The 22883-nt window shown below is 35.2% G+C and overlaps 1 protein-coding gene across 1 annotated transcript; it reads right to left on the bottom strand.

The window, feature by feature from the left end:
* Positions 1-5245: 5245 nt before the first annotated feature.
* On the bottom strand, positions 5246-6208 carry LOC141520153 (olfactory receptor 11H4-like). The gene has a single exon (XM_074231975.1). It carries the CDS (start codon positions 6176-6178, stop codon positions 5246-5248), a length of 933 nt encoding a protein of 310 aa, XP_074088076.1. The 5' UTR covers positions 6179-6208.
* Positions 6209-22883: the final 16675 nt, after the last annotated feature.

Genomic DNA, 22883 nt, shown 5'->3' on the forward strand with positions numbered 1-22883 from the left:
TTTCTTATCTCCTTTTCCATCTGGACAATTCTGCTTTTTAAAGCATTCTTTTCCTCAATAACTTTTTGAACTGTTTTATCCATTTGACCTATGCTGGTTTTTAACATGTTATTTTCTTCAGCATTCTTTTGGATCTCCTTGACTAAGCTGAAGGCTTCATTTTCATGTTTTTCTTGCATCTCTCTCATTTCTTTTCCCAATTTTTCCTCTATTTCTCTCATTTTATTTTCAAAGTCTTTTTTGAGCTCTGTCATGTCCTGAGCCCAATTTCTGTTTTTTTCTTGGAGTCTTTAGATGCAGGAGCTTGTACTTCCTCATCTTCATACTGAGTGTTTTGATTCTTCTTGGGCTCACAGGCAAAGTATTTCTCAATGGTGTTCCTCTTTTTTCTCTGCTTACTCATTTTTCCAGCCTGAGCCTGTTTTTGGGGTGCTTCCTGAGCTTTTGGGACACCCCCACAAGGATCTCAGTGTGTGTGAGGCTCTGTCCTCCCTCTTGGTCTGTGAATGACCATAAGTGCCCCCCTCTGCCACGGGGCTGAGGTGGGGGGGCCCTGCTGTTCTATGGGGGGGGCCTAGACTGCTATCAGGATCTGAATGTGGTCAGAGCCCCAGAGTCCTGCTCCAGGGACAGAGGACAGAGCTCTGCAGTCTCTTTTCACTCCCCTCCATAGCTCAGTGCTCATGCCCTGGAGGCTCCTGGTTACTGGCTTCGCCTACTTCTGGTTCCTGGATCTGGGCTGCCCTGGCCAGGCTTCTCACTGTGTTCCCTGAGGGCTGGGCTTCACGTGCTCACTCTGGCGGAGGTCCCCTGCTGTTCCCCCCAAGTTGTGTCTGGTGCTTCCCGGGGTGTAGATCAGGAAACTGCCCCTGCTGCTGTCAGTTGTGGCTCCCAGTGCCCTGGGGCTGCCTCCTGGAGGCTTAAGTTCCTTCCCTGTGGAGGGCCACCCCTCTGGTTGGCCACCCCTCTGACCCCTTGGAGCTGAGCTTTTCCACTCTTTTCCAGGTTACCTTGGGTTGGAGAATTGCCTCACTGGATCCCTCTGTGGGTTCTGTCTCTTGAAAATGTAGTTAGAGTCCTTAGTTTATAAGTTTTGCTCCAGAGCAACTAAGAGAAGGCCCTCTCCTGTTGCCATCTTGGCTCTGGCTCCCCGCCACTCTCCGTTTTCTTTTCTTTTTACTCTATTTTTGTATCTTTCTTCATTTCTGCTGAACCATAATGAGCATATAATTTATTAAATACTTTTTTGCATATATATCAGTATAAAGTTAAACCATTAGTTTGTGCATTAATTGAATTAGTCATTTTTCTATTTATATAACTAGCATCTCCTAACACACACTCAACAATTCCATTCTCATTCCAATCCTTTCATTTCTTTTGTTCAACTTTTTTAAAAAACTCATTCCTATAGATCTTATTATGAACAAACAATATACTGAAAGAAAGGAGGAATGATTAGATTGCAATTTATGTAGAAAAAATTCTATAGGTTTCAGCAGTTTACTAAAGTTCTATATTAATCAGAAGTGAGATTCAGGAGGAAAAGAAGGTAATAGGAGCTTATACAGCATTAGGAGAAGCAGCAAAACTTCCAGGAATAAGGAAATGATAGTTATGCTGTATGATGCCATGGTCATTAGGACTGTGAAACATCTTGAGATCATGTTTTATGATGTTGAAGACAGTGGGGCTCTTTCACCTGGAAAATAGTAGACTTAATTCAAATACTTGAAAGGGCTCACATGTGAGCCCCTGAAGATTCAAGAAAAGTTTACTTAGTTCTGAATTGCTAGTGAGTCACATATCCTACTTGGAATCTCTGTAATCCACATGATTCATAGTATAATCAAGCGACTGGTCCATATTAACTTCTCAAGTTGTACCCTGTTGTTCCTTGGCTTTGTGTTCCCTAGTTGTTCTGATGACTCCCTCTTGGTATTCTGCTTTTAATTTTGCTTGTCCTTCCAGCAGTGTCTCCTTTCCTCCAGGGGTCATGCAACACTAGCACTGACATTACTTCACATCATGTGAAGCTGAGTAATTCTATCTAAGGACCCCTGTGTCCTTCTCTGCATAATCCTTCTCATGTTTAAGTGGTTGTATAGATGCCTTAAGAGTATCTTGTTTAAGAAAGGGGAGACATTTCCCTAATTTCTTTCTGGTATATGCCTATTACATTACAAAAATGGTGATCGAGCTGTTAAGTCATATCCTTATTTTCTTCTTCTTCTTCTTCTTCTTCTTCTTCTTCTTCTTCTTCTTCTTCTTCTCTCTCTCTCTCTCTCTCTCTCTCTCTCTCTCTCTCTCTCTCTCTCTCTCTCTCTTTCTCTCTCCATTATGAAAATATATTGAGTCTTGAAGGTAGGTTTGATGACAGTGTAAGAAAAGAACAATGAGACATTTGAAAATTTTTTTTTTCACAGACATCACATTTCAAAAAATTGATGTAATTGTGGAAAGAATACAATGAATGGCACTAAAGGTTTATTTTTATTTTTTTTGCCCTTATCATGGAATATTCCTTCGCAAAACTGAAATCAAAATAAGATCCCTCAAGGATCCTCTAGGATTTTTAATTTGTAAATAATAGTGTGCTGCTTTTGCTAAAACCTAGAATACAGATTTGTGACATCTTTCAAAGAATAGAGTTTATAGCAAAAAATAGAGCTAATGCCTTAAACAATTGGATTTAGAATCTTGTATTTTTAATCTTTTAAAAAAGAATGCTTTATGACTTTTATTTTTTATGACAATCTTTTCTAAAATTCCTATTCCCCACCAATCCACCCAGTATGCACTTATCACAAAGAAGAAATAAATGTAAACTATTAACACAGCAGCCATTTAACATTTTCCATTTTCCGTAGTCCCTCAATAGGGAAATGAATAAGGTACATTATCTCATCTATTGTACAAGTCTGGTGATTTAGTTTATGCTATTGTGGCTATAGTATTGTGTACTTGAGGGTGGCTAGGTGACAGAGTGGATAGAGCACTGGCCTTAGAGTTAGGATGATGGGAGTTTGAATTCAGCCTTAGACATGTGACATTTATTAGCTGTGTGACCTTGGGCAAGTCACTTAACCCTGATTGCCTTCCATCCAGGGTTATCTTCAGGCCCTGATTCATATCTGGCCACCAGATCCAGAAGACTCTGGAGGAGAAAGTGAGGCTGGTGACTTAACACAGCACCCCATTCACTCTAATCTAATTCATGTGCTTGTTATGGTATCACCTCCCTGATGTAATGGTCTTCTTTGAGAACAAAGGACAAACATCATCATTGAGTACTTCTTACTGAAACCTTCCAAAATGTACCCATGCAGAGAGGAAGGCCAACAGCAAGTTCCATAGCTTGTTTACAGAGGATAAGAACTGTATGAAATGAAAAGACTTGGAAAGTTCTCTCAATGTGCTGATGGGATCACTTACCTAAAATAATAAAAATATTATTTCTTGGTTCCCAGAGCAGCAATGGAATATTTGTTGCTTGCCTTCTGTGAATCCAAGACAGTGAAAAGAAAACTGTTGCTTTGTTAGCAGGGGTATGCTGGTAAACATTATCCAAAGGCCCCCTGAAGAAAAAATTATTCATGATACACTTTTAGATTTAATATACATGATTCATATTTCTCCAAAAAAGTCTAGAAGTCAACAAAACAATAAATCAATCCCTAATTTTGTAGATTTTCTAATGCTTCTATGGAAAATTTAAAAATCTCCAGCATACCTGTGGTGGTTACCTGTGAAAAAGTGAGATAACTTCTTACACTAAAATGTCTAGTGCCAGCTGTACAGAGAGAGGCCACCAGGATTCAGTGTACAAGTTGTCTTTCGCATCTGGGAAACATTCTATCTTACTTTCTGCTTCCTGCAAGTCATAGCTTCAAGACAGAATTCTATTACCTTCTATGATCTCTTTAGTTTTTAGGAATTTTTCTGTCTTGAAATTACTTGTAGAGTTTTGTGGATTATTTGTATTTAATTTTTAATTTTTTATATATTTATTGCCTTAGTAAAATGTAAAGTCCTTGGTGACAGGGACATTTTGTTTCTAATTTGATTTCATAGTTAGGTGGCAAAGTGGAAAGCCCTCTGGGTCTGAAGTCAGGTTGATTCATCTTCCTGAGTTCAAATGTGACAACCTCAGACATTTAGTAATTACTAAGTTGGATCCTAAGAAAGTCACTTGACCCTGTTTGCCTCAGTTTGGTCATCTGAAAAAGAAGTTGGAGAAGGAAATGGCCAACCACAGTAGTATTTTCCCAAGAAAACCCCAAATCTAGTCATGAAAGAGTAAAATAGTGTGTCATGACTGAAATGAATTAACTTTCTTAGATTCAAATGATTGGTATATGTGTGAAAATTTCCTTTTTTTCTTAATCTAAGTCATGGTCATTAGAAGTCACACAAAGAAAACCACTAAATTGTTCTCTAAAGAAATTCATGGGGGTGGCTAGGTGGCTCAATGTATAGAGCACTGGCCCTGTAGTTAGGAGTACCTGAGTTCAAATCTGGCCTCAGACACTTAATAATTGCCTAGCTGTGTGGCTTTGGGCAAGCCACTTAACCTCATTGCCTTGCAAAAAACCCTAAAAAAAACAATTCATGGTCTCACAATCTCAGCTTGTTCTTTGTATACTGAAATATTCTCTTATTGAGGAAGTTTGTATTCACTAGAGACAATTTACAATCACAGTTCTAATCTGTTCAGACAAAGGAGTCAACTTGTGGTTTTGTTATATTAATGTTACAATTTATATTTGTTTCTAGTTAATTTTTAGTATTAGCTTCTAAAATCTTACTGATTTACTGAATGGTCACAGATAGAATGAGTGGATTATATATAAAAATTTTCAACTGCCCATAGCAAGACAGAATGAAACAATCCAAACAGCATAGAATTTACAAGACCATTTTGAAATTTATATGATCATCCATGTTTTCAGATAATGGATTTATTTGATTCTTACCGTCAGCCGAGGTTCAGTTGATCCAGGCCAGTCAAGGAAAACTATAAAAAGATGAATGATCTTTTTGAGAAAATATGTTATCTTAAATCTTAACTCTTGGGGGTAATAGTAGAAGAATATGCTTTTTTTATTTTACTGTGGTCTTTAATTTATCTTTATGTATCTTCCATTGTTTTGTGGAAGGCAAGAACTTAATAATTCTTTGCTGAATGGAATTGTCTGCCCTTACAGCATAGAACCACATGCAAAATTCATGAATGCAACTTTGTTTATTCTGAAGCTATCCCCATGACTTTTCTTAGGGCAGTCTTCATCTCCTTGTTTCGGAGACTATAGATCAGAGGGTTTAAGAATGGTGGCACCACTAAATAGAATAAACTAATGATCTTCTGTGCTTCACCTGAGTTTTCAGATGTTGGGCTCACATACATGATCATAAGGCTCCCAAAGAAAAGGCAGACTACAGCCAGATGGGATCCACATGTGGAGAAGGCTTTACGCCGGCCAGCAGCTGATGGAACTTTTAACACTGCTCTTAGTAGGAGCATGTAAGACCCAAGGATGTACAACATGCCAAGAATGATGATGAGGGAGCTTAGGACATAGAACACAATCTCAATGGTAGGATCAGGGGCACATGATATAGCCATCAGTGGATCCATATCACAAATAATGTGGTCAATGATGTTGAGACCGCAGAATGTCAACTGGGAAAGCTGAATAGTGGAAGGAAAATAGCTTAAGAAGCCAAGCACCCAACACACACACATCAAAGTGCAACAGTGCTTGTTGGTCATGATGACTGGGTAGTGCAGTGGATGGCAGATGGCAAGATAACGATCATAAGCCATGATACAAAGGAAATAGATTTCAACTGTTCCCAAGGTGGAGAAGAAATAGAATTGGAGAAAGCAACCAGCAAAAGAGATGGTTTTGGTTTCTGAGAGGAAATTTTCTAACATACTGGGCACAGTAGAGTTTACATACCCGATTTCCAGAAAGGCAAAGTTCCCTAAGAGGATATACATAGGTGTGTGGAGTCTCTGGTCCCACCTCACTGCACACATAATGACTGCATTCCCCACCATAGTCAGAATATAAACCATGAAGAAAAGTGAAAAGAGTGAGATTTGTGTCTCCCAGCTACCAGAGAAACCCAAGAGGACAAATTCAGTCACAGTGTGTGCTCCTGACTTGTTCATTGAACTCTGAGCTGTGGAAAAGAAAGAAGAGATTATCACATCAAGGGACTTTCATTTTAGACATTACTAGGACAAGGATTTTATTGAAAATGTTGTAGGATTTGTAGGACAACTTTTATTTCTATGCAAATCAGTTTGCATGTAACAGTAATCCCATCTTCCTCTCAGCCTACAGGTCTGAGCTTTGGTGCCCCATTCAAGGATGAGGAAAAGGGAATAAACATTTATTAAATAGCTACTTTGTGGTAGTCCTAGGCTAAGCAAATTAAGACTTTAAGTGGTCTTTACTTCTTTAGCAGGGTACCCAAGGCAAAGTATCTGCAAAGAAAAGATTGAAGGATTTCCTTTTCACTCATCCAATAAAGTCATAGCAATTTCTCAGATTTTTAAGGAAAATTTTTTAAGGGAGACTTTTAGTGAATGTAGGGTTTAGTAACAGAAAGGTTAACAGCCCAGTTTTCCCTAGTTGTGGTTTTTTGTATACTCTGAGGCATTTACTTTCTCTTATTAGCTCAGTGGCAGCAACATTAAGGTCTCTTTTCTGAAATATTAGTAATACTTTGACAGTACTTTTGTCTGCAGTGATTGCTATACCTTAAGGAAAAGACAAAAGTGAACTACTTCTTGACCTTAAGAATTTTATATTTTATTAGAATCTTCATTTAATTTCATAGCAATAGCTGAATTGTAAATAGCACTTTAAATATGTCTCATTTAATATGCTTAATAGTGCTTAGGATTAGGAACCATAAATATTATGAATTTGCTGTTGAGTAAACTGATGTTCTGAGCAATAAAGTTACTTCTCTATGTTTTAGAGCTAGTAATACTAGTGGCAGGATTTTACTTAACATCTTTAATCTGAATTCAACATTCTTTTCCATATGTTATTCTACCTAAAGTAGTTGATGCGTATTAAAGATATTGCAAATTGATACATTTTACTTAAGATGAAACACTTCAGTTATTACATTAGGAAGTCTGACAGAGGCTTTTAATGTTAATAACTCAAGAGACAAGAATGTATAATATACAGTGTATGTACTTTACATATCACTTAGCAGATATGAAACCCAAGGCTTAGCACCAAGTATTCTGCTGATGATTATATGTATCCTTTACTATATCTTGATGGTTGATAAAATGTATGATGCTTTGCAAAAATTATTATTTCTGTGTAATAAATGACACCAAATTACAGAAGCCATTTAATATGCTAATCCAAAGATATCAAACACATGACTCATGGGCTGCATGAAGCCCACAACCCTCCTGAGTGTGGCAGAAACCAGATTACAATTTAATTTAGAAATATTTAACAAATAAAGAAAACTACAATAGAATGTAGACAATATTAATTTATGAGTTTTATGATTTATAGTTCCCATTTCTATTTGAATTTGATACCACATTTGGATATAAATTCCCATCACAATTTACCTGGCAAGTGACCATCCATACTTTGATTGAAGGCCTGAAACAAAGGGGATCCCTTTACCTCCTCAAGTTGCTCAGCCTGCTTTATGAACAGCACCAATAGTTCATTTCTAAGGAATGTTAAGCTTTAGATTGCTTCTTAGGAACTTTACCTATGCTTCTTTTTTTTTTAAACCTGTGATAGTGCTTCAAATTCTTTACTTCTGGCTTAGCATTCTTGGTGCCATTAACCAATTTTTTGCACATCTTTAACGATAGTGTACTATCTTGAGGTATTTCAGCATCTTGTTCATTATCTTTCCTCTGGATGCTCTGCAGATTATCCAGTATTCTCATATGTAGAATCAAGGACTAACCATATGATTTTGGACATGATCTGACCAGGGGAGGCTCTTACATTTAAATAAAAATTTCTGTTTACTATGCCTCTCTTGATACAGTTCCATATTAAATGAGTAACTTCAGATTATCACATTATTCATCATTTAGGTTGCAGTTCATTAAAACACCCAAATGATTTTTGAATGGAATGTCTATGTAACAAAAACTTCCTTTTCTCTTCCCCACATAACTTCTGTCCTTCCCTTTCTAATTCTACCATCACCTTAGTAGTGCAGGTCTTTGTTATCTCTTACTTACACTAAAATTGTTTTTATCTTGTCTTTGGGCTTATTGTCTCTCTTTGCTCCAATAAATCCTATAGAGATTGTGTCACTCTCTGGTCAAGGATATTTAGTGACTTCCTGTCATCTATTACTTAAAATCCAAATTACTTGATCACCACAATCCTTTCCAGTTCTTACATACTATACTTCTGAATTCCTTATCCTCATTGGTATTCAAAATTCAGTGTCTGGATGATACATGAATGACATGCTGACAAAGAAAGAAATGGTCTAAGAATGTATTTAAGTTTCTCCAAAGTTTGAAGACACAGATATTAAAAGATAGTCACTTAAAGTAGTAACTGTCCATATCAGTACAGTTTGACAAAAAGACCATCATTCAGGAAACAATTTGGGGAACACAGAGCATATTCTCATCTGGATACTTTATTTTCAGAGACAGCTAATGGTTCAATGAATAACATGCTAAATTTAGAATGAAGGAGATTGGAGTTCAAATTTGGTCTGAGGCATTCACTAACTGTGACCATGGACAAGTCAGTCAACTACTGTCTTCCTCAGTTTCTTCAACTGTAAAATGGTGAAAATGGTAGTACCCAACTGAGAGGGTTGCTGTGAGGATCAAATGTAGTGATATTTTTAAGAGGAGCTTAACCAAGTTCCTGGCACATAGTAAATGCTCTATAAATAGTAATTTGTGACATTTCTCTGGAAGAAAATCATGCTGGCAGGCCATACAGATAAACAGATACAAAGGAGAATGTACTTTAGGATTCAAAGCAATAAAGGTGATGTCTCATCGCAAACCAATTTTTAAATCTTTCTCTCTCTCTTCCGACATTTGCTTCTTGTAGTTCTGTGAGGACCAGTTACATCATTAATTGGTTAGTTGTAGCTCACAATAGAAATTTTCTGGTTAATAATTGATCCTGTGATTATCTGAATTGGGTACCTATTCACAAGAAGATCAGCAGGGTTACCATTTCAATGTTCTTGCAATAGCATAATCTATTATTCACAGTGTTGTGCTGAAACCAGATAAGAAGGTAGATCAGTTTTTAGTTTGAGCATTTTCACCTTAGGAATTGTCAGATGCTAACAATCATAAGTAGAGCTTTTGTTTTATTGTCTAGACTTAAGACATTGATGGAGAAAATTTTAACAATGTTTCAGCTAGGAATAGTGTGCTTCTGGTTCCCCAACCATTTTGTAAACATTTCTAAGCACACTTGTTCTCTTACATATATTTTATCTTGAGTCAAACTGATTAACACCTCTCTCTGAATATGCCCTGCATTTTCATTCAGCTTAAAGACTTGAGACATGCTACTTTCTTTCCTTTATATTGTTATTCTTGTTCAAACTTATCATTTTATATAGAGGTATAAATGATATCTTTCCAACAGGGTGATCAGAATTAAGTGTATTTTCTCTATAAAGCAATATATCACATATTTCATAGGTAAACTAAATGAGCTAAATAGATTGTTTTTCTGGAGTTTATATAATTTAGGAATAATTTAATCTGGCTTGAAGACAGGGGAAAACAGACATCCAGCAAAAACAGCAAATCAATATGGAGAAGTAAATGGACAATGGGGAGGTCACCTGTGCATGAAACTATGAAATAGATAGGAAGTCATAATGGGGGGAATGTTACTGCAACCTGTCAAAGGTGTAATAGAATCTTATAAAGTCAATTTCCTGGGTACTGCAAATAAATGCAGTCTCTTAATTATAAATTCTGTTCTAATAAGTTTTTACCTTTTTAAAATATATCATGAGGTATACCTTATGGCTTCATGCAGTAAGAAGAGGGGATTCTAAAGCTGAGGATCATTTATGAATTTTTTTTTTTTTAGGATTTTGCAAGGCAAATGGGGTTAAGTGGCTTGCCGAAGGCCACACAGCTAGGTAATTATTAAGTGTCTGAGGCCGTATTTGAGCTCAGGTACTCCTGACTCCAGGGTCAGTGCTTTATCCACTGCACCACCTAGCCACCCCTTACTCGTGAACTTTTGAATGAATACTTCATATTAGCAGTATCTTGTTGGGGCTCAATGTTGGAAGGAATACTGAGAATGCCAGTTTCTAACACTACCCCATATTTACATAAATTTGCAGTATGCAGTGTTACTTGAGAGATGATAATTGTAGATTTCAAAGCATGTCAGCAGTACAGATATTTACTGTGGTATAACTCAAATTATTTTTAGGTAGAATTGTCTGAAGCATAGGTATGGAAAGAGAAGATAGCTATCCATCATGGTCTCATCAGATAGTCCTGACAAGAGTTGAGAAGAGAGACACTAATTTTGGGTTTTTTATTCAAATGATTCATTTACTCACCTGGAGCTAACTCTGGATTCTGCACTCTAAATGTTTCTTCTGACCTGTGATCCACGCTTGTCACCCAGTACCTTAGAAAGCTCTGTCTTAATTAATAACAATGACTTTGGAAGCTTCTTTTTTCTCAGCTTTTTGGAACACAGAGTAGATTGAATAGAGAAGAAGTACTCTGGGTTCTTTCCAGGAAATGGAGCATAGAAGAAAGCAGAAAAATAATGATCAGATGATCACAAGCTGAGTTGCTGTCTTTACTTGGTAGTTGGCATTTCTAGTCTGGGTTGAAGAAGAAACCTCTGAAAATCCTGAGTGGCCTTTCTGGATCATTGCTGTCATGGGTCAAATAGAGGAAATTGTAAGTGGTAGATCTTGTTTATTTTTAGCCAATTAATAGCTAGAAACTATTGGAATCTTATCCTTGGTGAAGGAGATTTAAAAGGGGGTATGGAGATGGCAGAGAGTCAGTCTCCCACAGGACATGATTTATTTTTCATGTAAATTATTTCTTTGAAGTCTCAGGTTTCTTCTCAGGCGTCATTAGTTGCTGCTTTAAGTGTCCCTACTGCCTTAGCACCTCCTCCCTCATCAATTTGGTTGTACATTGGCTCCTTGAGTATAACTAGAAACAAAGAAGTAGATAAAAGTTTGGGGAACCATCTTGGTGAATCTCTGGAGAACTTCCATTTTTTTCTAAAATGGGAGCAGTTTATGGAGAAACCATCATCTCTTGGGAATGAAGAAAAAGTTGATCTACAGGCATCTTCTTCACTGCCTGATGAAATGTTTGCCTCACATAATTAATTCTACCTTCTAATGACTTAAATTGGTGACAGAATACTTTTGTCAGTACTTTTCAAGTGAAAATTTACATGGTTAATTATACCCCAGACAATTCAACTTATCAACCCTATAACATTTTTTTAATTTCTTTTTTTCCAATTACATGTAAAGAGTTTTTAACATTCAATTTTTTGGGTAAGATTTTGAATTTCACAGTTTTCTACTTTAATTCCTTCCCTCCTTTCTCCTCTTCACAGTGAAGATTCTGATATAGGATATAAATGTTCAAGTATGTTAAATATATTTCCATATTAGTCATTTTTGAAAGACTAATTAGAAGAAAACAGGAAAAAACCATAAGAAAGAAAAATTCCATTCATTGCATTGAATTTATTTGTGTTAAGAAATTTTTATTTAGTGTAATAAAAGTATCCATTTTGTAATTTATTATGTTCTTCTTCTCTTCTTTGATTATATATTTCTCCCCACTCCATTGTTCTGATAGATAAATTATTTCTTTTTCTCATAACTGGCTCATGGTATCACACTTTCTGGCTAAATCCTGTACCCAGTTCAACCTTAACTTAATATAGGATGTGAAATGTGGGTCTATGCCTGGTTTCTGTTGTAGTATTTTACAGTTTTTCCTAGCCATTTTTATCAAACATTAAATTTTTATCCCAGTAGCTGAAGTCTTTGTAGTAATCAGACTTTGAAGTAATCAAACAGTAGATTACTACAGACTTTTACTACTGTTTCTTTCTTAGCCAGTTCTACACAGTTTTGATGAATGCCATTTTAGTATATAGTTTTAGAAATGTTTGATTAAGCCACTTTATTTTGCATTTTTCACTAATTTCTTTGATATTTTTGACTTTTTGATCCTCCAGATGAGTTTTGTTACTATTTTTAGGCTATATAAAATAATTTTTTGGTGGTTTGATTGTCATGACACTTAATAAGTAATTCAATTTAGGCAGAATTATGTATTTTTATTATACTAGCTTTTAGCTTATTCCTGAGAAATTAAAATTTTTCAGTTGCTTAGATTTGACTTTATTTCTGTGAAAATTCTTTTGTAATTGTGTTTATATAATTTCTGGGTTTGTCTTGATAGACTCTCAAGTATTTTATATTATCTACAGTTACTTTAAATGGGATTTCTCTATGTCTTGATGCTAGTCTTTGTTGGTAATATATACAAATGTTGATTATTCATGTGGATTTAATTTATATCCTGCAACTTTGCTAAAGTTGTTAATTGTTTCAAATAGTTTTTAGTTGATTTTCCATGATTTTCTAAGTTAATGATCATATTATTTGCAAAGAGAGAGAATTTTGTTTCCTTATTGCCTCTTTTAATTCCTTCAATTTCTTTTTTTCTTCTCTTACTGCTAAAGGTAGAGCAACTAGGTGGCAGAATGGATAGAGCATTGGCCTTGGAATCAGGTGGACAGGAATTTGAATCCTGTCTCAGACACTTGACTCTTACTAGCTTACTAGCTGTGTGACCTTGGGCAAGTCACTGAACACTGATTGCCTCTCTGCCCTGATTCATATCTGACCATTGGACCCAGATGACTAAGGAGGAGAAAGCAAGGTTGGTGACTTAGCACAGGTGAGGGTGCTCATTTAAATCCTGTTCATATGCTTGTCATGGCATCACCTCACTGATATTGTGGTCTTCTTTGAATATGAAAGACAAACTTTATTGCTAAAAGTTATATTTCTAGTACAATATTGAATAATAATAGTGATAATGAGCACTCTTTTTTCACTCCTAAACTTATTGGAAATGCCCCTAACCTATCTCTAATTCATGTAATGCTTGCTGATGGTTTTAGAAAAAAAAGCCTAATTATTCATTTAAGGAAAACTCAATTTATTCCTATGCTCTCCAGTGTTTTTAATAAGAATGGGTTCTGTGTTTTTGTCAAAAGTTTTTTTCAGGTTCTTTTAAGGTAATCATATGATTTTTCTTAGTGTTATTATTGATATGGTTAATTATGCTAATTGTTTTTCTAATATTGAACCATACCTACATTCTTGGGATCCTATTTGATTATAGTATATTATTCTAATGATAATTTGCTATAATCTCTTTGCTAATATTTTATTTAAAAATTTTATATTGATATTCATTCAGGAAATTGGTCAAAATTTTCTTTCTCAATTTTGGCTCTTTCTGGCTTAGGTACCAGCACCATTTGGGTGTCATAAAAGGAATTTGACAGAACTTCTTTACCTATTTTTTCCAAACAGTTTATATAAAATTGGAATTCATTGTTCTTTAAATGTTGGTAGGATTGATTCACTTGTAAATCTATCTGCTCCTGGAGAATTTTTCTTAGGTATTTCATTGATAGTTCAATTTCTTTTTTTCTGAAATGCAGTTATTTAAGTATTTCATTTCCTCTCTGTTAATCTAGGCAATTTCTATCTTTGTAAATATTGATTCATTTCACTTTGATTACCAGGTTTATTAGCAAACTGTTGGGCAAAATAGCTTTGACAATTGCTTTAATTACATCCTCATTGTTGATGAATTCATCCTTTTCATTCCTGATACAGGTAATTTGGTTTTCTTCTTCTTTTTAAAAATCAAATTAGACAAAGGTTTATCTATTTTATTTTTTCATAAAACCAACTCAGTTTTATTTATTAGTTCAATATTTTTCTTATTTTCAATTTTATAAATTTCTCCTTTGATTTTTCAGAATTTCTAATTTGGAGTTCAATTTCAGAATTTTAATTTGTTCCTTTTTAGCTTTTTAAATTGTACATCTGATTTATTGATCTCCTCTTTCTCTATTTTATTCAATTAATCATTTAATAGATATGAAATTTCACCTAATAACTGTTGTGGCTCATCCCAAAACTTTTGATATGTTGTTTCATTATTGTTATTGTTTTGGATGAAATTGTTGATTATTTCTATGATTAGTTGTTTGATCCACCCATTCTTTTAAAAGTAGGCTATTTAATTATCACTTAATTTTTAAGTCTATCTTTCCATGACCCTTATTACATGTGCTTTTTTATTATATAAGGCCTGAAAAAGGTTGTATTTAATGTTTCTGCCTTTCTGTATTTGATTGTGAGACTTTTATGCTCCTATACAAGGTCAATTCTTGTATAGGTGCTATATACCACTGAGAAAAAAGGTATATTTCTTTCAGTTACTACAATGGTCTATCACATCTAACTTTTTAAAAATTCTATTCAACTTCTTAGCTTATTTCTTGTTTATTTTGGGTTTAAATTTATCTAATTCTGAGAGGGGGTGGTTGAGTTTCCCTATTAGTGTAGTTTTTATGTTTATGTCTTCCTCTAACTCATTTAACTTCTAAAAGAATTGGGATCCTTAAATCACTTGGTAGATGTATGTTTAATATTGATATTATTACATTGTTCTGATATCTTTTTAGGAATATGTAGTTTCCTTCCTTATGCATTTTTATTAGGTCTATTTTTGCTTTTATTTTGTCTTACATCAGGATTGCTACTTCTGCTTTTTTTTTTTTACTTCAACTGCATCATAATATATTCTGCTCCAGTCTTATCTTTAGTGTGTGTATTTCTCTGCTTCAAAAGAGTTTCTTGTAAACAAAAAGATTTGGATTAAATTATTTTTTTTTGTTTGTCTGTTTTTCTTTTTTTTAGTTTTTGCAAGGCAATGGGGTTAAGTGGCTTGTCCAAGGCCAAACAGCTAGGTAATTATTAAGTGTCTGAGGCTGGATTTGAACTCAGGTACTCCTGACTCCAGGGCCGGTGCTCTATCCACTGTGTCACCTAGCCACCCCTTGGATTATATTATTTAATCCATTCTGCTATCCCTTTTATTTTTTTATTTTTATTTTTAAATTTATTTTTATTAAAGATATTATTTGAGTTTTACAATTTTCCCCTCAATCTTGCTTCCCTCCCCCCACCCCCCCCAAGGAAAGCACTCTGTCAGTCTTTACTTTGTTTCCATGTTGTACCTTGAGCCAAATTGGGTGTGATGAGAGAGAAATGATATCCTTAAAGAAGAGAAGTCTAAGAGGTAACAAGATCAGATAATAAGATATCTGTTTTTTTCTAAATTAAAGGGAATAGTCCTTGCACTTTGTTCAAACTCCACAGCTCCTTATCTGGATACAGATGGCACTCTCTTTTGCAGACAGCCCAATTGTTCCCGATTGTTGCACTGATGGAATGAGCGAGTCCTTCAAGGTTGAACATCACTCCCATGTTGCTGTTAGGGTGTACAGTGTTTTTCTGGTTCTGCTTATCCTTTTCATTTTTAAGGGTGATTCGATCTCATTTACAATCACAGCTATAATTACTAACTCTGCATTACCCTCCATTCTATTTCTTCCCATTGCAGAAAAAGCAAGTGAGGAAGAATATGTGAACTAGTGTGTTGCCAAGAAATGAAGATGTGTGCTCATTGTGACTACTGGTTGTCAGTGCAATGAAGAATCTTGAAAAGAAAAGTTATTCCTCTTTCTAAGCAGGAATTCTAGTTTGTACTTTGCAATCTAGAAAAGAATCAGGTACACTTCACTCAATCTTAGGGCTGCTAGACAGAAGTCTAGACTCACATACCTGGATTGGGAATCAGAATCTAGAAGCTTGACATTATCTTCTTTTCTTTTTCCTTTTGAATAATTTACCACATCTAATTGATATGATCCACAATTTTAGAAAATAATTATCCTTTAGATAAGAGCAAAAGATAAAATGAAATCTCACATCATTTCTATTTGTAAACCTTAAAAAAGCTATTTAAATGTAAGCTATTGCTATGAGTTTATAAATAAGCAGTAGATTTGCTATAGGGTAGGTGGATGGAGGGGGTAAGAAATATCTGTTCTGAAGAGCGATGAACATGCCTCACAACATTCTGTAGGAAGCTTTGGCACTGCCCCCTCCCCATTATCATTCGTTATTTAGTAGGTGACAAATCTGTCATGGTGTGTCTAATAGCACTTGAGTAACCTGAGAGAGATAATAAATTGTCCTGAGACCTCACAGGGATTGAATCAGTTTCCAAATAGGTAAGATTCCCTAACAGTGCTTTAATTGTCTCTAAAGGAGTAAAGAAAAAATACCTTTACAGAAGAATATAGTCCTTGGAAGTGCTTGTCTACAGCAGGTGCTCAGAAGCAGTAGTTATACTGGGTGATTTGAGCTTCTTGCTCCCTTCTACCTCTCCCTTCCTTCATAATTATGATGAGATTCCTTGACTGAGCCTGGACACAAGATCAGGCAGGTAGCATATGAAAGTCACAAGGTTCTCCCCTTTCATAGTTTCTGATAGGAAAATATTGTGGAAAATATTATATGTAAGTTATTTTTCATACTCTATTCTAAGAGTTTCTGGACCCTAGTTTCCTAGGAGTATGTTACTTTGCATGGGATTCTATTTATGTGTGATATCAATAAATATTGTTAAATCCTAGATATCTCTTCAGTAGATTTAGAGTTTATATTGCATTTCCCCCTGGGATATATTTCCTTTCTTCTTTCTGAGTGGAATATTCCCTCCTAAGAGTGTTAACATTCCTAGTGAAGTCCTCTCAGGGTTAAAAATCATTAAAACAGACAATTACCCTTAGACTATTCTTAGAAGAGAGAGAGAGAGACCTTGTATTCTCAGTCAGATACCCTCCCGATTCTGCTAGGGAGTGAAACAGTGGACTGTCTCCAGAAAGACCTTGAATTGATTCTGTTAGGGAGTGAAATAATGGAATACTTCCAGAGAAGAGACTTTGAAGTCTTAGTTAGCCACAGTCTATTTGATAATAGACTGTGAGAACAGTAGCCTGCTTTCCCTTGTTTGATAAATACTAAACTAAAGAGATAGTAGAGTTCCTTAGAAGACCTTGCATACTCAGACATTAATTCATTTAACAGAAGGTCATTAGAAATCTTCTTCTGATACCCTCGCCATCTGGATGGTGAGGTAATATTTCATGAAAACCTTTTATTGTTCTCTTTGTTGCTGGGTAGATTTTTCACATAAAGATTGTAACTCTGAAAACCTTAACCAATTGGGTTGGAAGAGAGGGGGCTAGGGAGGGGGAGAATTGTACTAGGCCATATAGTCTTCCTTAACTGTCACCTCGGCGCAGCTCCTTGATCTTCACTACCTTTGTGAGACTTGGAATATGTCCTTTTCTTGAGAAGAGCCAAAATAAACTTTTCTTTTTGCTCAGAGGAGTCTCTATAATTTTTTTAAGTGGATCCTTATCCCACACATTTCTTTTTTCAAATTTATTTTTATTTTGATTAGTCTTTTTTTTTAAATTTTGAGTTCTGAATTCTCTCTCTTCCACTTCCTCTCCCTCCTACTGAGAAGACAAGCAATATGATATCAATTATACATGTGTAATCATGAAAAACATTTCCAGATGAGCAATATTATAAAAAAGTAAGAGAAATAACATGAGAAAATTATATTTCAGTTTTCATTCAGAGTTCATTAGTTTTCTCTCTGGAGATGGCTAGCATTTTTTCATCATGACCTGTTTGGAAATATCTTGGATTGTTGTATTGATCAGAGCAAAGTCCTCACAGTTGGTCATCATTACAACATTCCTGTTTCTGTTCATACTGATCTCCTAGTTCTTACTTCACTTTGTTTTTCTGAAACTTCCCCCATCATCTTTCTTTCTTTCTTTCTTTCTTTCTTTCTTTCTTTCTTTCTTTCTTTCTTTCTTTCTTTCTTTCTTTCTTTCTTTCTTTCTTTCTTTCTTTCTTCCTTTCTTTCTTCCTTCCTTCCTTCCTTCCTTCCTTCCTTCCTTCCTTCCTTCCTTTCTTTCTTTCTTTCTTTCTTTCTTTCTTTCTTTCTTTCTTTCTTTCTTTCTTTCTTTCTTTTCCTTCCTTCCTTCCTTCCTTCCTTCCTTCCTTCCTTCCTTCCTTCCTTCCTTCCTTCCTTCCTTCCTTCCTTCCTATATCCATCTACCTACCTATCAATATGTGTCTATCATATATATATAAATATTATATATGCATATTTATGTATGTTATCAATGGCTCATCATTATGAATTCTTAGTCCAGAGTGATTAAAATAGTTTTTATTAATACATCTTTGCAAAGAAGAACCATCTCTCTTAAAGAAAGGGGCCCCAATCACTACAATGCTGAGGTTTATATGCAGTTTGAAAAACTTGTTCTTCCCCCTGTGGCCAGGTGATAATCTATTGATATATTTACCCCCATACTTTTCCCCCTTTATAATGAGCAGAGGGGAGTGAACAGTAACTTCCTTGAGCAGGTGCAAAGGAGAACACAGACCCTCGATCAACCCTTGACTAGTTGCAAAGTTATTCCTTTAATCACCTTTCCTTTTGTCTAAATCTCCCCTTCCTGTAAAAAGGCTGGCATCTTCTGGTTTCCACAAAGACCAAACATCTGTTTTTTGTAGTGTAGTATCCTCAGAGACACCTGTGAGATTCTGGCAGTATCCTTTCTCATTCTTATGTCCTCTCTCATCATTGTGGAAACAAAACACTTATTTCTTTCCCACAATACACAAGATGTTCCAAAGATCTTAGTGCACTTTTAAGTTTTAATAGCTGAAATAGTAAGATATGTTCTAATCACACATACTATTTAAACTTCTTAATAACTTAAATAGAAATGTAAGTTCTAATTTTTCTAATGCTATATATTACTCTATGGTAATGTTACTATGAATTATATTATATATCTGAAATGTATAGTATATCAAATTTGAAACACACAGATATTATGATCATATGTATTATATAATGCCATTTAACAGTTGTAGTATCTAATATATATGAAACATGTTTATAATACACATCATATTTTTCATATATTATATATGAATATTATTACTTTTTATTACACTTTATAACATATATCAGAACAGAGAATATATAATTATATTAGCATATATGTGTCTATTAGATGCCTAGTATATAGAATATATCAGAATTACTATATGCACATATTTATACATATATATCAGTATATGTAAGATAAATTTTATAAACAAGATATAGAAAGAAATGAGACACATTAGTTATTCAGCATTTAACAAAAGGAGGTCTACTTAGCAAAAACATAAAAAAGTTATTCAATAAGGATACAGAATCATTTAACTTGGGTACACAGGGAACCCCACAGCATCAAATCTAAGTACATCTTGTCAGCAGGACAAGACCTTGGGATAGCTACCAATTTTGAAGAATTCTAACTCCACATGCTTGTGGATATATTTATATATATCATCACAAACTAAATATATTAAATGCATTTTGTATACTGATATATGCACACACAGACATATATGTATATATATATATATATATATATATAAAATCAATACACAAATATATTTATATAGTTGTCACAAACAAGATACAGAGTGGATGGAAGATGGTTTTAAAGCATGGACCAATTTGGGAATCTAGTGGATCCTTTCTCAACAAACATTATTTGTTATCTATTCATAAGTGAAGGAAATTGGAAATTTCAGTTAGAGGTTCATGAAAAGAAACACGTAATATTTTTCTCCATCAGAGTTCATGAACTTCCTGAAATCTATCCACAGAGTACTTGGTGTATGGACACTGGTTTAAAAACCCTTATCTTGGGGCAGGTAAGTGGCACAGTGGATAGAACCCTGGCTCTGCAGTCAGGAGGCCCTGAGTTTAAATCCGAACCCAGGCACTTAATAGTTACTAAACTGTGTAATGTTGGGCAAGTCACCTAAGCCCATTGCCTTGCAAACCCCCCCCCCCCAAAAATAAGGATAAATTACTAGTAGCTTGGGGAGTGGGATTTTGGGGGGAAGGTCAGAAAAAGCTTCCTGGTTGAGGTGACTCTTAGGTAGAGTCATAAAGGAAGACAGAGTTTATGAGAGATGGCAACTAGGAAAATGTGACTTCTAAACATTGGGTATGGTAGGCCCCAGATAGTGCAGTAGATAGAGCACTGACCTGGGAGTCAGGAAGACCTACCCTCAGACACTTAATAATTACCTAGTTGTGTGATCTTGGGCAAGTCACTAAAACCCTATTTCCTTGCAAAAAACAAGCATTGGGTAGACATGGGGGTAGACATGAAGTTGGACTTGGAGTGTTGTATATAAGAAGCAGTAAGTAGACCAGCATGATTGGATAGTATACTAACTATATATATATAGCTATAACATCCCCTCAATTAACATTATCTGACCTTCAATTCCCTCATATAAATAAGGATGATAGTATACCTGTAGTACCTGTTTCACAAGCTTAAAATGAGATTGAAAGAGATAATGTACAGAAGGCACTTTGCATATTACCTAATTATCAATTACTATTTTGTTACATTCATTTTGCAGACACAAACTTGTAAATCCTAAGAAGCTGATTTAAACATTGTAGAATGGGTATACGCATGTAACATTTGTCAGTCAAGATGAGTAAGTTGGGAGATGTTTGGAAGAGTGAAATAAAAAATTAATTTAGTCTGGAAGATATGGGGTACAGACCATGAATGAGTGTTTTGTTAAAATTGTTTTGGGGGATGAGCCTAGGAATTGGGATTAAGATGATGAATTTTTTTTTTTTTGCAAGGCAAGTGGGGTTAAGTGGTTTGCCCAAGGCCACATAGCTAGGTAAGTATTAAGTGTCTGAGATCAGATTTGAACTCAGGTACTCCTGACTCCAGGGCTGGTGCTTTATCCACTGTGCCACCTAGCCACCCCAAGATGATGAATTTGATGTAACTCCTGATAATTGGAAGAATTTTGCCAGAATTAAGTTAGCTACAGGAAAGTTTAAGCAAGTCTGAACAAAAAGAGTTGTATAGGCATATGAAACATAAGTCTCAAGTTGGTTGGGTTATTCTGTTGGAGGTAGGACTTTTTGTGGTATGGACAAAATAAAATTTATAGTAATACTCTGTATCTGATCTTCAGAGCTATGTCAGGTCCTCAGAGCAAGGTGCCATTTCTCCTTCACTGTTTTAGGGTATTCCTGAGGGGTGGTAGGTATCTTTCTAATGATATTAAATCAAAGCCCCATTTCAATTTTTCCCAGTTTTTTTCTTTTTTTGGTCTGTTTTTGCAAGGCAATGGGGTTAAAGTGACTTGCCCGAGGTCACACAGCTAGGTTATTATTAAGTCTCTGAGGCTTCATTTGAACTCAGGTCCTCCTGACTTCAGAGCTGGTGTTCTATCTATTGTGCCATCTAGTTGCCCTCCCAGTGTTAACTGCCAGTAATTTTGTATCTCATTTTCATTTAACCAATTAACATTGATAAGTTTGTATAAAACTAATTCAAAGATATGGTGAGGGTGAGAACAGAACTTACAATGCATTTCTTTACATTGTTGGTACTCTCTCAATCTCTATTCTCACTGATGAGTTTGGGCCCCAGAAGATAGCTATAATATCCCCTCAAGTCTCCAGAGGGTATTCCTGAGGGGCTGATAGAGTATTTTTTTTAATGCTATAGCATTACTTGGTCTATTTCTTCCCATAATTATCAGTTGATATCAATTAGTCAGTCAGACATAATTAAGGTATCGACTTTAACTGAAATAGTTGGAACAGTATAGCTTCCCCAAAGTATGTGACCAGTACATTCAAAGTTCAGGGGAAAGTAAGCTCAAGCTTAGAGAGTAAAGGGAAACTTATAATAGCTCCTTTAAACTTAAAAAAATTTTTTTTGGAGGGAAAAGTCCTCAAGATGTCTGCTTTAGGTGGGGTGAAGCTTTTCTCCTGCTCCTTGTAGAAATCTGCATCATCTTTTCCTCACTGCATACAGTCTCTTCTCTGTCCTTATGCAAATACTGTTGCCAATCACTGCTAAGACACAATAAAAATTCCCTCAACTTCATGGAGTCCTTTTTCAGTTTATGTGGGGATGATAAAGCCAAGGTGTTTTCCTCTGTTCCAAGCAATTTCTTTTCATGGATTTGGGCTGGATAATTTCTATATGACTCATGACTCAAATCCTTGATTTTGATTTAGTTTTCTGGTTTTATAACATTCCTAAGGCAATATCAAGTCCTTCAACTAAACTGAATAGATTTCCTTGTTATAGTTAAAATGCCAGTGAAGTCAGGAATTTTTACAGTCTGGTTGAACAGTTGGGATTTGTTCCCACCTAGTCAGGGTACCAGGCATAGCATTTTGTTACTTTAAATTTGTAATTGTCTGGGAGGACTAATCAAAGTTTTACTATTTATTATCAACAGCATATCTACTTTAGTTTGTTTGGCAAAGATCATTGTTCTACATCTTAGATAGTTATTTTAGAGACTTAGAGGAAGTTTCTTTTTGGTTTGTTTTAACTTGTTGGATTGAATTGAATGGAAATTTATTAAGGCCACTAACTTGTTCCCTTCCTTTGTTGTACAGTTCATAATTAAATCCATCAGTTGGCATTCTTTTATATTTTACAATAAATGATGATATAATTTAATTATAAAAGTAGCAACTGATTCATGTTGGTCCCCTGATAATTTAGGTTTGGTATTAGAATGAAATGAAACACTTCTTATTT

The sequence above is a fragment of the Macrotis lagotis genome, chromosome 4 (genome assembly GCF_037893015.1).
Source record: "Macrotis lagotis isolate mMagLag1 chromosome 4, bilby.v1.9.chrom.fasta, whole genome shotgun sequence".
In the NCBI taxonomy this organism is placed as follows: Eukaryota; Metazoa; Chordata; class Mammalia; order Peramelemorphia; family Peramelidae; genus Macrotis; species Macrotis lagotis.

Bases quoted from the DNA above. Each gene is read 5' to 3' on its own strand.
- LOC141520153 (XM_074231975.1), bottom strand. From the start codon at position 6,178: ATGAACAAGTCAGGAGCACACACTGTGACTGAATTTGTCCTCTTGGGT.